This window comes from Nerophis lumbriciformis, linkage group LG15 (assembly GCF_033978685.3).
Source record: "Nerophis lumbriciformis linkage group LG15, RoL_Nlum_v2.1, whole genome shotgun sequence".
NCBI classification, from domain to species: domain Eukaryota; kingdom Metazoa; phylum Chordata; class Actinopteri; order Syngnathiformes; family Syngnathidae; genus Nerophis; species Nerophis lumbriciformis.
In genome coordinates, this window is record NC_084562.2 from 33,866,070 (window position 1) to 33,878,171 (window position 12,102).

The 12,102-nt window shown below is 44.1% G+C and overlaps 1 protein-coding gene across 1 annotated transcript in view; it reads left to right on the forward strand.

The window, feature by feature from the left end:
* tubgcp4 (tubulin gamma complex component 4) overlaps nucleotides 1-12,102 on the forward strand; it is a 47,744-nt gene that overhangs the window by 16,288 nt on the left and 19,354 nt on the right. The window contains exons 7-12 of the mRNA XM_061975098.1: nucleotides 7,504-7,705; nucleotides 7,789-7,954; nucleotides 8,031-8,155; nucleotides 8,258-8,308; nucleotides 8,383-8,488; nucleotides 11,233-11,340. Of these exons, the coding sequence (XP_061831082.1) occupies nucleotides 7,504-7,705; nucleotides 7,789-7,954; nucleotides 8,031-8,155; nucleotides 8,258-8,308; nucleotides 8,383-8,488; nucleotides 11,233-11,340 (758 nt within the window). The remainder of the gene's footprint in view (nucleotides 1-7,503; nucleotides 7,706-7,788; nucleotides 7,955-8,030; nucleotides 8,156-8,257; nucleotides 8,309-8,382; nucleotides 8,489-11,232; nucleotides 11,341-12,102) is intronic.

The following is a 12,102-nucleotide window of genomic DNA, read 5'->3' on the forward strand; positions in this document are numbered from 1 at the left end:
GAACAGATGCATGCAACTGGGATGATTTCAATTAATTTTGTGTTGATGGTTGGCTATGGCTGGGGTGTATCCCTGCTATTGCCCAAAGTCGGCTGAAATATGATCCAGCTTCCTGTGACCCTAATGAGGACAAGCAGTATTAAAAATGGTTTGATGGATGGAAAGCCGCACTCAAAATGATTTCACCCCAACTAGAAGTTATTTATTTGCAAAATGTACAAACTTTCAATAGATGGCCGATTAAAAAAAAACCAACAACAAATAAGCAAAAAAAACCACGATTGTAATAAGAGATGTCCGTTAACATCGGACCGATAATTTCCGATATTACATTTTAAAGCATTTATTATCGGCCGATAAATGCTTTAAAATGTAATATCGGAAATTATCGGTATCGGTTTCAAAATTATCGGTATCCGTTTTAAAAAGTAAAATTTATGACTTTTTGAAACGCCGCTGTGTACACGGAAGTAGGGAGAAGTACAGAGCGCCAATGAACCTTAAAGGCACTGCCTTTGCGTGCCGGCCCAGTCACATAATATCTACGGATTTTCACAATGCAAGCCATACTTGGTCAACAGCCATACAGGTCACACTGAGGGTGGCCGTATAAACAACTTTAAAACTGTTACAAATATGCGCCACACTGTGAACCCACACCAAACAAGAATAACAAACACATTTCGGGAGAACTTCCGCACCGTAACACAACATAAACACAACAGAACAAATACCCAGAACCCCTTGCAGCACTAACTCTTCCGGGACGCTACAATATACACCCCCCGCTACCCCGGAATCGGTGATTAAGAGTTGGACAATATCGGATATCGGCAAAAAAGCCATTATCGGACATCTCTAACTGTAATATTATTTTAGTTTCCTATTTAGTTTTTATCATCTGGAAAGACTAGTTGAGTAATTGTTTTAATAGTCAATCTAGCTGACTATCAAAATAGTAATTAGTTGTTTACCGAGCTGCTATGACTCAGCTGTCTCACACACACTACTGTAGATTGTTTGATATATCCTATTAAATACATGGATACAAATGTCATAAGCTTGTCAAATGTGACAGAGGACCTTCCATTTTCGCTAATGCACATTGAATAGAACTGACCTACCGTACAGCACCTCACAAAAGTGCAAATATTTTGATATCTTTTCATGGGAAAACACTGTCAAAGATATATATTCAGTTTGATTTGAAATTCTGATTACAGAAGTACAGGGGACACAAATGGCTTGATTACAGGGGGTGTGGCTTGGAGGAGTCCATACATCAATCAATCAATCAATCAATGTTTATTTATATAGCCCTAAATCACAAGTGTCTCAAAGGGCTGCACAAGCCACAACGACATCCTCGGTATAGCCCACATAAGGGCAAGGAAAAACTCACCCCAGTGGGACGTCGATGTGAATGACTATGAGAAACCTTGGAGAGGACCGCATATGTGGGTAACCCCCCCCCCCTCTAGGGAGACCGAATGCAATGGATGTCGAGTGGGTCTGACATAATATTGTGAGAGTCCAGTCCATAGTGGATCCAGCATAACAGTAAGAGTCCAGTCCACAGTGGGGTCAGCAGGAAACCATCCCGAGCGGAGACGGGTCAGCAGCGCAGAGATGTTCCCAACCGATATACAGGCGAGCGGTCCACCCCGGGTCCCGACCCTGGACAGCCAGCACCCCATGTATTCTTCTTTGTGTGAAACTATTTTAATATTATGACTCGCAGCTAAATGTTCTGGATTATTAGGCATAAAGTACATGAGAAACAAATTATTCCTTTTTAGTGTAAAATACCAAAATCAACAATATGGGAAACGACTGTGGGCGATCGGCAACATCAGTTTTCACATTACGATTGCGCATTGTAAAGGCTCTCACAGATTCCAGCGTAGTGTGGCCAGAGCATCACCAGAGATTCCATAGTTTCACTTTGTAGTTCCCTGTGAATTTTGAAGATCGGTATCACATTAAATGCGGGTCGATGTGAAAAATACATGCCGAGCATTGATTGATTGATTGAGAAGTTGATTCAAGATCCAAGATTCAAGATTGTTTATTGTCATATGCACAGTTAAACAGACAGTTTGCCGTACAATGAAAATCTTACTTTGCTAGTCCACCCTTCAACAAGTCACACGGTACTTGGCTAAAAATAAAAATGTATATACAAGGCACAGTAAGTAACATAACATTATTGCACATTCTGATTGACAGTCAACAGTATAAATATGGAGGTGACATTTGGTCACAGCAGCAGTTAAAGTGTCTTTAGTGATCAAAGGTGAAAAGTGTCTACAGTGATGGTTCACAGTTCGGGAGTGGTCATGGTAGCTGTCTTTTGTTCAAAAAGACAAAAGTAAAAGGTTAGCATTCACAAGCCTGATGGCCTGTGGGTACAAACTGTTTGTCAGTCTCGTAGTCCTGGATTTCAGGCTCCTGTATCGTCTGCCTGATGGTAGGAGGTTGAAGAGACTGTGCTGGGGGTGTGTACTGTCCTTTATGATGTTGTGTGCTCTCCTGGTGGCCCTGGTAGAGTACATTTCCTGTAGTGAGGGGAAGGCTGCTCCTGATATGTACTGAGCAGTTTTAATCACTCGCTGGAGTGCCTTCCTGTCCTTAGCAGTGCAGTTTCCATACCAGACCGTGATTGAGCTGGTAAGGACACTCTCAATCGTACTTCTATTGAAGTTGCTGAGAATTTTGGGTGGCATGCCAAATTTTCTCAGCCTTCTTAGGAAGTACAGTCGCTGCTGGGCTTTCTTTATTGTTTGTTGGGTGTTGTGATCCCAGGTGAGGTCTTCGCTGATGTGATCCCAGGTGAGGTCTTCGCTGATGTAGGTCCCGAGGAATTTAAAGGTTTTCACCCTGTCCACCTTTGTCCCCCCTATGTACAGAGGTGTGTAGTGGGTAATCCTTCTCTGTGGGTCAATAATCATCTCCTTGAACACAGACAAGAATCTGTGTTCAAGGAGAGATTATTATCCTGACACCAGGCCACCAGTTCCGCTACCTCCCTTCCTCCTCCCTCCTCCTCCTCTACCTCTACCTATTGACATCTTAAAGAATTGAATCCATGTAATGCTTTAAAAAGGTAAATGGATGTCACAAAAAGCCAAAAGGCTATTCATCACATTTGATACATTCAATAATAAAAGATATATAACCTGTAACATGTATATAAAAAATTACGTCAAAAAAATGTCATGTACATAGTGTCATGTACACTATGTACATGACACTATGTACCGTATTTTCCGCACCATAAGCCGCCCTGGGTTATAAGCCGCGCCTTCAATGAACGGCATATTTCAAAACTTTGTCCACCTATAAGCCGCCCCGTGTTATAAGCCGCATCTAACTGCGCTAAAGGAATGTCAAAAAAACAGTCAGATAGGTCAGTCAAACTTTAATAATATATTAAAAACCAGCGTGATGTGGGCGCGCATGGAGTCGTATATCAACATGGACGGAGCTGCGTGAAAAAAGCCACCCGGCCTCTTCGCGTAAACTTACCTTAACCACTCGCTCATCTTTTCTTCATCCATCCATCCCTTCGAGTTAGCTTTTATGATGACGCCGGCTGGAAAGGTCTCTTTTGGCAAGGTCTTCCTTTTGTATATCACCATGGGTGGAAGTTTCTGGCCATTAGCATGGCAAGCTAGAACCACAGTGAAGGATGACTTCTCATTCCCTGTGGTGCGAATATTCACCGTACGTGCTCCCGTTGTATCCACAGTGCGGTTCACAGGAATATCAAAAGTCAGTGGAACCTCGTCCATGTTGATAATGTTCTCTGGTCGGATCTTTTTTTCAGCTATCTTCTTTTTACAATATGCACGGAAAGTAGCCAGCTTTTCTTGAAAGTCTTTAGGCAGTTGCTGTGAAATAGTAGTCCGTGTGCGGATGGAGAGATTGCGTCTTTTCATGAACCGGAAACCTGTCGCTTAGTAGGAGCCATTTTGTGGTCTTTACAGATGTAAACACACAAAGGAAATGAAACGTAATATCCGCGCGCTTCTTCTTCTTCTATGGGGGCGGGTGGTTGCTTACAGTAGAAGAAGAAGCGCTTCCTCTTCTATGGGGGCGGGTGCTTACCTTGGCGGTTGCTTGCGTAGAAGAAGAAGCACTTCCTCTTCTACGGGGAAAAAAGATGGCGGCTGTTTACCGTAGTTGCGAGACCGAAACTTTATGAAAATGAATCTTAATATTAATCCATATATAAAGCGCACCGGGTTATAAGCCGCACTGTCAGCTTTTGAGTAAATTTGTGGTTTTTAGGTGAGGCTAATAGTGCGGAAAATACGGTACATGACTATGCACATGTTGACTCCAAGAGTGCAAAATAGAATTAGAAAATATATATACACTATAACCACATATAAACCTGTTTGATGCTTCGGAAAGTTGCTAGGGATCAATTTTGGTTCAGATCAGGTAGAGTTTGAGCTGAGCCAGGATTTTACGGCAGTTTTAAAACTTTGTAGGGAAGTTCGAATTTTAAGGTCTGTTGGTAGTGCATTCCACTGTGTGTTGGCAAAATAGTAGAATCCATTTTTTCCCATGAGAGTCTTGAATTTGGGGGGCACGAGGTCTGAGGAACTCCCTCTCGTGTAGTTCCTGTGAGCATCATTTACTCTGGTGAAATAGTTCGGCAGGTACTTGGGGACAGTTTCTCTGAGTATTTTGAATACCAGGCACATTGCAATTTGGTGTACTCTTTCCTCAACTCTAAGCCATCCCAATTTGGTAAAGTACCGTAGGCTTGAGTTAGGTGAGTCCTATATGGGAGGTTGAGCAGGAGTCTCCCCAGCTTGTTTTGGGAAGTTTGCAGTTTTGTTTTTAGTGGCTTGGGGATCCTAGTGAACCATGAGGTGCAGGTGTAGTCAAAATGACACTGTATGAGGGCACCGGCAAGGGTCTTAAGTAGAGATGTCCGATAATACTGGCCTGCCGATATTATCGGCCGATAAATGCGTTAAAATGTAATATCGGAAATTATCGGTATCGTTTTTTTTATTATCGGTATCGTTTTTTTGTTTTTGTTTTGTTTTTTTATTAAATCAACATAAAAAACACAAGATACACTTACAATTAGTGCACCAACCCCAAAAACCTCCCCCATTTACACTCATTCACACAAAAGGGTTGTTTCTTTCTGTTATTAATATTCTGGTTCCTACATTATATATCAATATATATCAATACAGTCTGCAAGGGATACAGTCCGTAAGCACACATGATTGTGCGTGCTGCTGCTCCACTAATAGTACTAACCTTTAACAGTTAATTTTACTCATTTTCATTAATTACTAGTTTCTATGTAACTGTTTTTATATTGTTTTACCTTCTTTTTTATTCAAGAAAATGTTTTTAATTTGTTTATCTTATTTTATTTTATAATTTTTTTTTAAAAGTACCTTATCTTCACCATACCTGGTTGTCCAAATTAGGCATAATGATGTGTTAATTCCACGACTGTATATATCGGTTGATATCGGTATCGGTAATTAAAGAGTTGGACAATATCGGAATATCGGCAAAAAGCCATTATCGGACATCCCTAGTTTTAAGTGTATCCTTGTTGATAAATGCAGAATTCCTGCCCAAAAATCTAGTTTTATTATTGATCTTAATGTTTTGTGTGACATGAGGACCAGACACCGCACGGTCTTAAAATTTGAGCTTAGCGCGCACAGGCCGGGTGGATGCTCTCTTTTGGTAAGCGCCTACCTCTCTGGATTCCGCGTACGTTCCGCTCGAGTCTGTGAGAATATTAACAGTGAGACCATCACAATATGACAAGTTATCCGCTGCCATTATAAATATATCGGTGATAAATGTGATAAATGCTCGGTGGCAAGGCCCCGGGGGTGGATGAGATCCGCCCGGAGTTCCTTAAGGCTCTGGATGCTGTAGGGCTGTCTTGGTTGACAAGACTCTGCAGCATCGCGTGGACATCGGGGGCAGTACCTCTGGATTGGCAGACCGGGGTGGTGGTTCCTCTCTTTAAAAAGGGGAACCGGAGGGTGTGTTCTAACTATCGTGGGATCACACTCCTCAGCCTTCCCGGTAAGGTCTATTCAGGTGTACTGGAGAGGAGGCTACGCCGGATAGTCGAACCTCGGATTCAGGAGGAACAGTGTGGTTTTCGTCCTGGTCGTGGAACTGTGGACCAGCTCTATACTCTCGGCAGGGTCCTTGAGGGTGCATGGGAGTTTGCCCAACCAGTCTACATGTGCTTTGTGGACTTGGAGAAGGCATTCGACCGTGTCCCTCGGGAAGTCCTGTGGGGAGTGCTCAGAGAGTATGGGGTTTCGGACTGTCTGATTGTGGCGGTCCGCTCCCTGTATGATCAGTGTCAGAGCTTGGTTCGCATTGCCGTTCAGAAAGTCGGACACGTTTCCGGTGAGGGTTGGACTCCGCCAAGGCTGCCCTTTGTCACCGATTCTGTTCATAACTTTTATGGACAGAATTTCTAGGCGCAGTCAAGGCGTTGAGGGGATCCGGTTTGGTGGCTGCAGGATTAGGTCTCTGCTTTTTGCAGATGATTTGGTCCTGATGGCTTCATCTGGCCAGGATCTTCAGCTCTCACTGGATCGGTTCGCAGCCGAGTGTGAAGCGACTGGGATGAGAATCAGCACCTCCAAGTCCGAGTCCATGGTTCTCGCCCGGAAAAGGGTGGAGTGCCATCTCCGGGTTGGGGAGGAGATCTTGCCCCAAGTGGAGGAGTTCAAGTACCTCGGAGTCTTGTTCACGAGTGAGGGAAGAGTGGATGGTGAGATCGACAGGCGGATCGGTGCGGCGTCTTCAGTAATACGGACGCTGTATCGATTCGTTGTGGTGAAGAAGGAGCTGAGCCGGAAGGCAAAGCTCTCAATTTACCGGTCGATCTACGTTCCCATCCTCACCTATGGTCATGAGCTTTGGGTTATGACCGAAAGGACAAGATCACGGGTACAAGCGGCCGAAATGAGTTTCCTCCGCCGGGTGGCAGGGCTCTCCCTTAGAGATAGGGTGAGAAGCTCTGCCATCCGGGGGGGGCTCAAAGTAAAGCCGCTGCTCCTCCACATCGAGAGGAGCCAGATGAGGTGGTTCGGGCATCTGGTCAGGATGCCACCCGAGCGCCTCCCTAAGGAGGTGTTTAGGGCATGTCCGACCGGTAGGAGGCCACGAGGAAGACCCAGGACACGTTGGGAAGACTATGTCTCCCGGCTGGCCTGGGAACGCCTCGGGATCCCCCGGGAGGAACTGGACGAAGTGGCTGGGGAGAGGGAAGTCTGGGCTTCCCTGCTTAGGCTGCTGCCCCCGCGACCCGACCTCGGATAAGCGGAAGAAGATGGATGGATGGATGGATGGATGAAATGTGTCTAGTAGGGCGATTTATTTATTTATTGACATTTTACAAGTTTTTTTTGCTCTCCCCCACCCCCAAATGACATCCATGTATTCAACAATTGACTTATGTGTTTGTTTTGCAATGTCCTCCAGGATCCTCGCAGTGTGCCATGGTGTGATGTACAAACAACTCGCAGCATGGATGTTGCATGGATTATTGCTGGACCAAAATGAGGAGTTTTTCGTGAAACAGGGTCCAAGCGCAGGAGGAGCGGCGTCAAACCAGGAGGAAGAAGAAGAGGATCTTGGTCTAGGAGGCTTAAGTGGCAAACAGCTGAGAGAACTGCAGGATCTGGTGAGCAGCACAGGTGACATCTAACAGGACTTTTCCAGGACTGGTTGTGAATCCTCACAGTCATTCTGTGTGTGACTTTGCAGAGGCTGATAGAGGAGGAGAACATGTTGGCTCCATCTCTCCAGCAGTTCTCCCTGCGAGCAGAGATGTTGCCTTCTTACATCCCCATACGAGTGGCGGAGAAGATCCTCTTTGTTGGAGAATCTGTCCAAATGTTTGAAAACCACAACCACAGCCCATCTAGAGCTGGTACTGTATGTTACACAAGTATTTAAAAGAATTCGCTTCTTTGGTGTGGCTAAAAGCTTTTCACTGATTGTTTTAGGCTCCATACTGAAACACCAGGAGGACAGTTTTGCTGCCGAGTTGCACAGACTCAAACAAGAGTCTCTCTTTAGCCTGGTGGATTTTGAAAATGTAATTGATGGCATTAGAAGCACTGTGGCAGAGGTAAGCTAACTCACTATTGTAATTGTTGTCTTTCATCTAATATGCTCTTTAAATTATCCACCATACTTGATGCTAATATTCAATCTTCTGATTGACTCTCAGCATCTTTGGACACTGATGGTGGAGGAGTCTGATCTTCTTGAGCAGCTCAAGGTACTGTCATGCTTGTTTTCAGATGCCACAGCAAGATCGGTGACGCCATTTATTTTTCCTTGACTTTCCACCAGATCATTAAGGACTTCTACTTGCTGGGTCGCGGCGAGCTCTATCAGGCTTTTATCGACCTTGCGCAGCACATGCTGAAGACCCCACCGACGGCTGTCACCGAACATGGTCAATCTAATTTTTGCTGTTTTTCCTTCCGTCGCGCTATGTAAGGGTTTAATGAGAGCCTGCAGGTCTGGTTTTGTCCTTCAGCATGCTTTAACAGTAAATACATTTATTATTAATGTGATACATTATTAGCAGCGCTGTCAAATTATTACATTTGTTTAATCGGAATAATCACATTTTGAATTCAGATTAATCCTGATTAATTAGAGGTTATTATCAATCAATCAATCAATCAATCAATCAATCAATGTTTATTTATATAGCCCTAAATCACAAGTGTCTCAAAGGGCTGCACAAGCCACAACGACATCCTCGGTACAAAGCCCACATACGGGCAAGGAAAAACTCACCCCAGTGGGACGATGATGTGAATGACTATGAGAAACCTTGGAGAGGACCGCATATGTGGGTAACCCCCCCCCCCTCTAGGGGAGACCGAAAGCAATGGATGTCGAGTGGGTCTGACATAATATTGTGAGAGTCCAGTCCATAGTGGATCCAACATAATAGTAAGAGTCCAGTCCATAGTGGGGCCAGCAGGACACCATCCCGAGCGGAGACGGGTCAGCAGCGTAGAGATGTTCCCAGCCGATGCACAGGCGAGCGGTCCACCCCGGGTCCCGACTCTGGACAGCCAGCACTTCATCCATGGCCACCGGACCTGTGCCCCCCCCCCCCCCCCCCCCCCCCCCCTCAAGGAAAAGGGGAGCAGAGGAGAAAAGAAAAGAAACGGCAGATCAACTGGTCTAACAGGGGGGCTATTTAAAGGCTAGAGTATACAAATGAGTTTTAAGATGGGACTTAAATGCTTCTACTGAGGTAGCATCTCTAATTGTTACCGGGAGGGCATTCCATAGTACTGGAGCCCCAATAGAAAACGCTCTATAGCCCGCAGACTTTTTTTTGGGCTCTGGGAATCACTAATAAGCCGGAGTTCTTTGAACGCAGATTTCTTGCCGGGACATATGGTACAATGCAATCGACAAGATAGGACGGAGCTAGACCGTGTAGTATTTTATACGTAAGTAGTAAAACCTTAAAGTCACATCTTAAGTGCACAGGAAGCCAGTGCAGGTGAGCCAGTATAGGCGTAATATGATCAAACTTTCTTGTTCTTGTCAAAAGTCTAGCAGCCGCATTTTGTACCAACTGTAATTTTTTAATGCTAGACATAGGGAGACCCGAAAATAATACGTTACAGTAGTCGAGACGAGACGTAACGAACGCATGAATAATGATCTCAGCGTCGCTAGTGGATAAAATAGAACGAATTTTAGCGATATTACGGAGATGAAAGAAGGCCGTTTTAGTAACACTCTTAATGTGTGATTCAAAGGAGAGAGTTGGGTGGAAGATAATACCCAGATTCTTTACTGATTCGCCTTGTGTAATTGTTTGGTTGTCAAATGTTAAGGTGGTATTATTAAATAAATGTCGGTGTTTAGCAGGACCGATAATCAGCATTTCCGTTTTCTTGGCGTTGAGTTGCAAGAAGTTAGCGGACATCCATTGTTTAATTTCATTAAGACTCGCTTTCATAATTTAAACAAACTTAAAAAAAGACCCCAATATTTGGACACGAATGCTATTCTATTGTCAGAAAGTCATCCAGGATTTTTTTTTATGTTTTAATTGGATGAACATCATGTATTTGTTAAAAACTTGCTAACAGTTTCGCTGTACAGTCGGGGTGTATTTTGAATGGAATTGGACCACTGGCAATATAAGAAGCAGTGCCACCTTACAGGTAACAATCCGCGGTTAAGGTAAAGGAGCATGTACAGTCAAAATGAAGTGTGTGATTAATCTGCGTATATAAAGTTAAAGTACCAATGATTGTCACACACACACTAGGTGTGGCGAGATTATTCTCTGCATTTGACCCATCACCCTTGATCACCCCCTGGGAGGTGAGGGGAGCAGTGGGCAGCAGCGGTGGCCGCGCCCGGGAATCATTTTGGTGATTTAACCCCCAATTCCAACCCTTGATGCTGAGTGCCAAGCAGGGAGGTAATGGGTCCCATTTTTATAGTCTTTGGTATGACTCGGCCGGGGTTTGAACTCACAACCTACCGATCTCAGGGCGGACACTCTAACCACTAGGCCACTGAGTAGTATATACACAATAATGTGATAATTTTTTGGAATTAATCACATAAATTAACTTATTTTTGACTGCCCTAATTAGATTTTACAATAAGCTGTCAGCTATGACATAAAACTAAATGTGGATGTTTTTTTAAGATAGTTTGGCATAAATTTACCAACATTGGGTTGGTTTTAAGTTGATTGGCAACACTAAATTGGCCATAGTGTGTGAATGTGAGTGTGAATGTTGTCTGTCTATCTGTGTTGGCCCTGCGATGAGGTGGCGACTTGTCCAGGGTGTACCCCGCCTTCCGCCCGATTGTAGCTGAGATAGGCTCCAGCACCCCCCGCGACCCTATGCGGTAGAAAATGGATGTATGGATGGATGGGTTGGTTTTATTATCTTTAGCACAAAATGTATCAAAGTGGCCCCTTTTTACGCAACCCCCAGGGTAAAAAGTTTGGACACCTGTGTTTTAAAGATGGACACATTGAAACATGTTTTTAGTTTGCAAGGGAAATCCTCAACAGAGTAGCAGCATCACTTGCCGCGCTGCAGGTCAGCTGTCGCGGTAACTTCTCATCCTGAAATGGGTGTTTTGTCACTGACAGGCTAAAAGGATGCTTTCCAGTGACTCATGGTTTGTGTTTTACAGATGTAAATGTGGCATTTCAGCAAGCAGCCCATAAGGTGCTGCTGGATGATGACAATCTGCTGCCTTTACTGCACCTCACTGTTGACTACCAAGGCAAAGACAACAAAGGTAGGATGTGGACTCTTGTCTCAAAGGGGGACTGCACTTTTGGGTAGAATTATTCACAATCCTTATGTGATACAAGAACAAATATGCCTTGCTTTTTTGATGCATTCTATTCTTCATTTGTAATATACAGCAAGAATGTGGTGAAGACAATGGGAGTTATCTATTGCGCTCACAAAGCCATCTAAAAAACATCCAAAAACTGCCAACAATACCCCAGTTACACGTTGTGTAACCAAGTATTAGCGATATTGTTATTATAAGCGCTACCGCCAAAGAACTACTTGAAGTGGCACCGTGGTCAGCTGCTGCATCGTTTTGAGTTGGTAAAAGTTAATTCTAGATTATAAATCATGCAACACACTTTTATAGTAAAAGATTGTGGCCATAAACCGATAAATTGGTCAAGTTTGACATTAACTTAGACCCGAAAGACGCTCGTTTGCGCCCACCTTTGGGGTGCCATGATTGGGTATAAAAGCAGCTTCCATGAAATGCTCAGTCATTCACAAACAAGGATGGGGCGAGGGTCACCACTTTGTGAACTAACGCGTGAGCAAATTAAGAACAACATTTCTCAACGAGCTATTGCAAGGAATTTAGGGATTTCAATCAATCAATCAATCAATCTTTATTTATATAGCCCTAAATCACAAGTGTCTCAAAGGGCTGCACAAGCCACAACGACATCCTCGGTACAAAGCCCACATACGGGCAAGGAAAAACTCACCCCAGTGGGACGTCGATGTGAATGACTATGAGAAA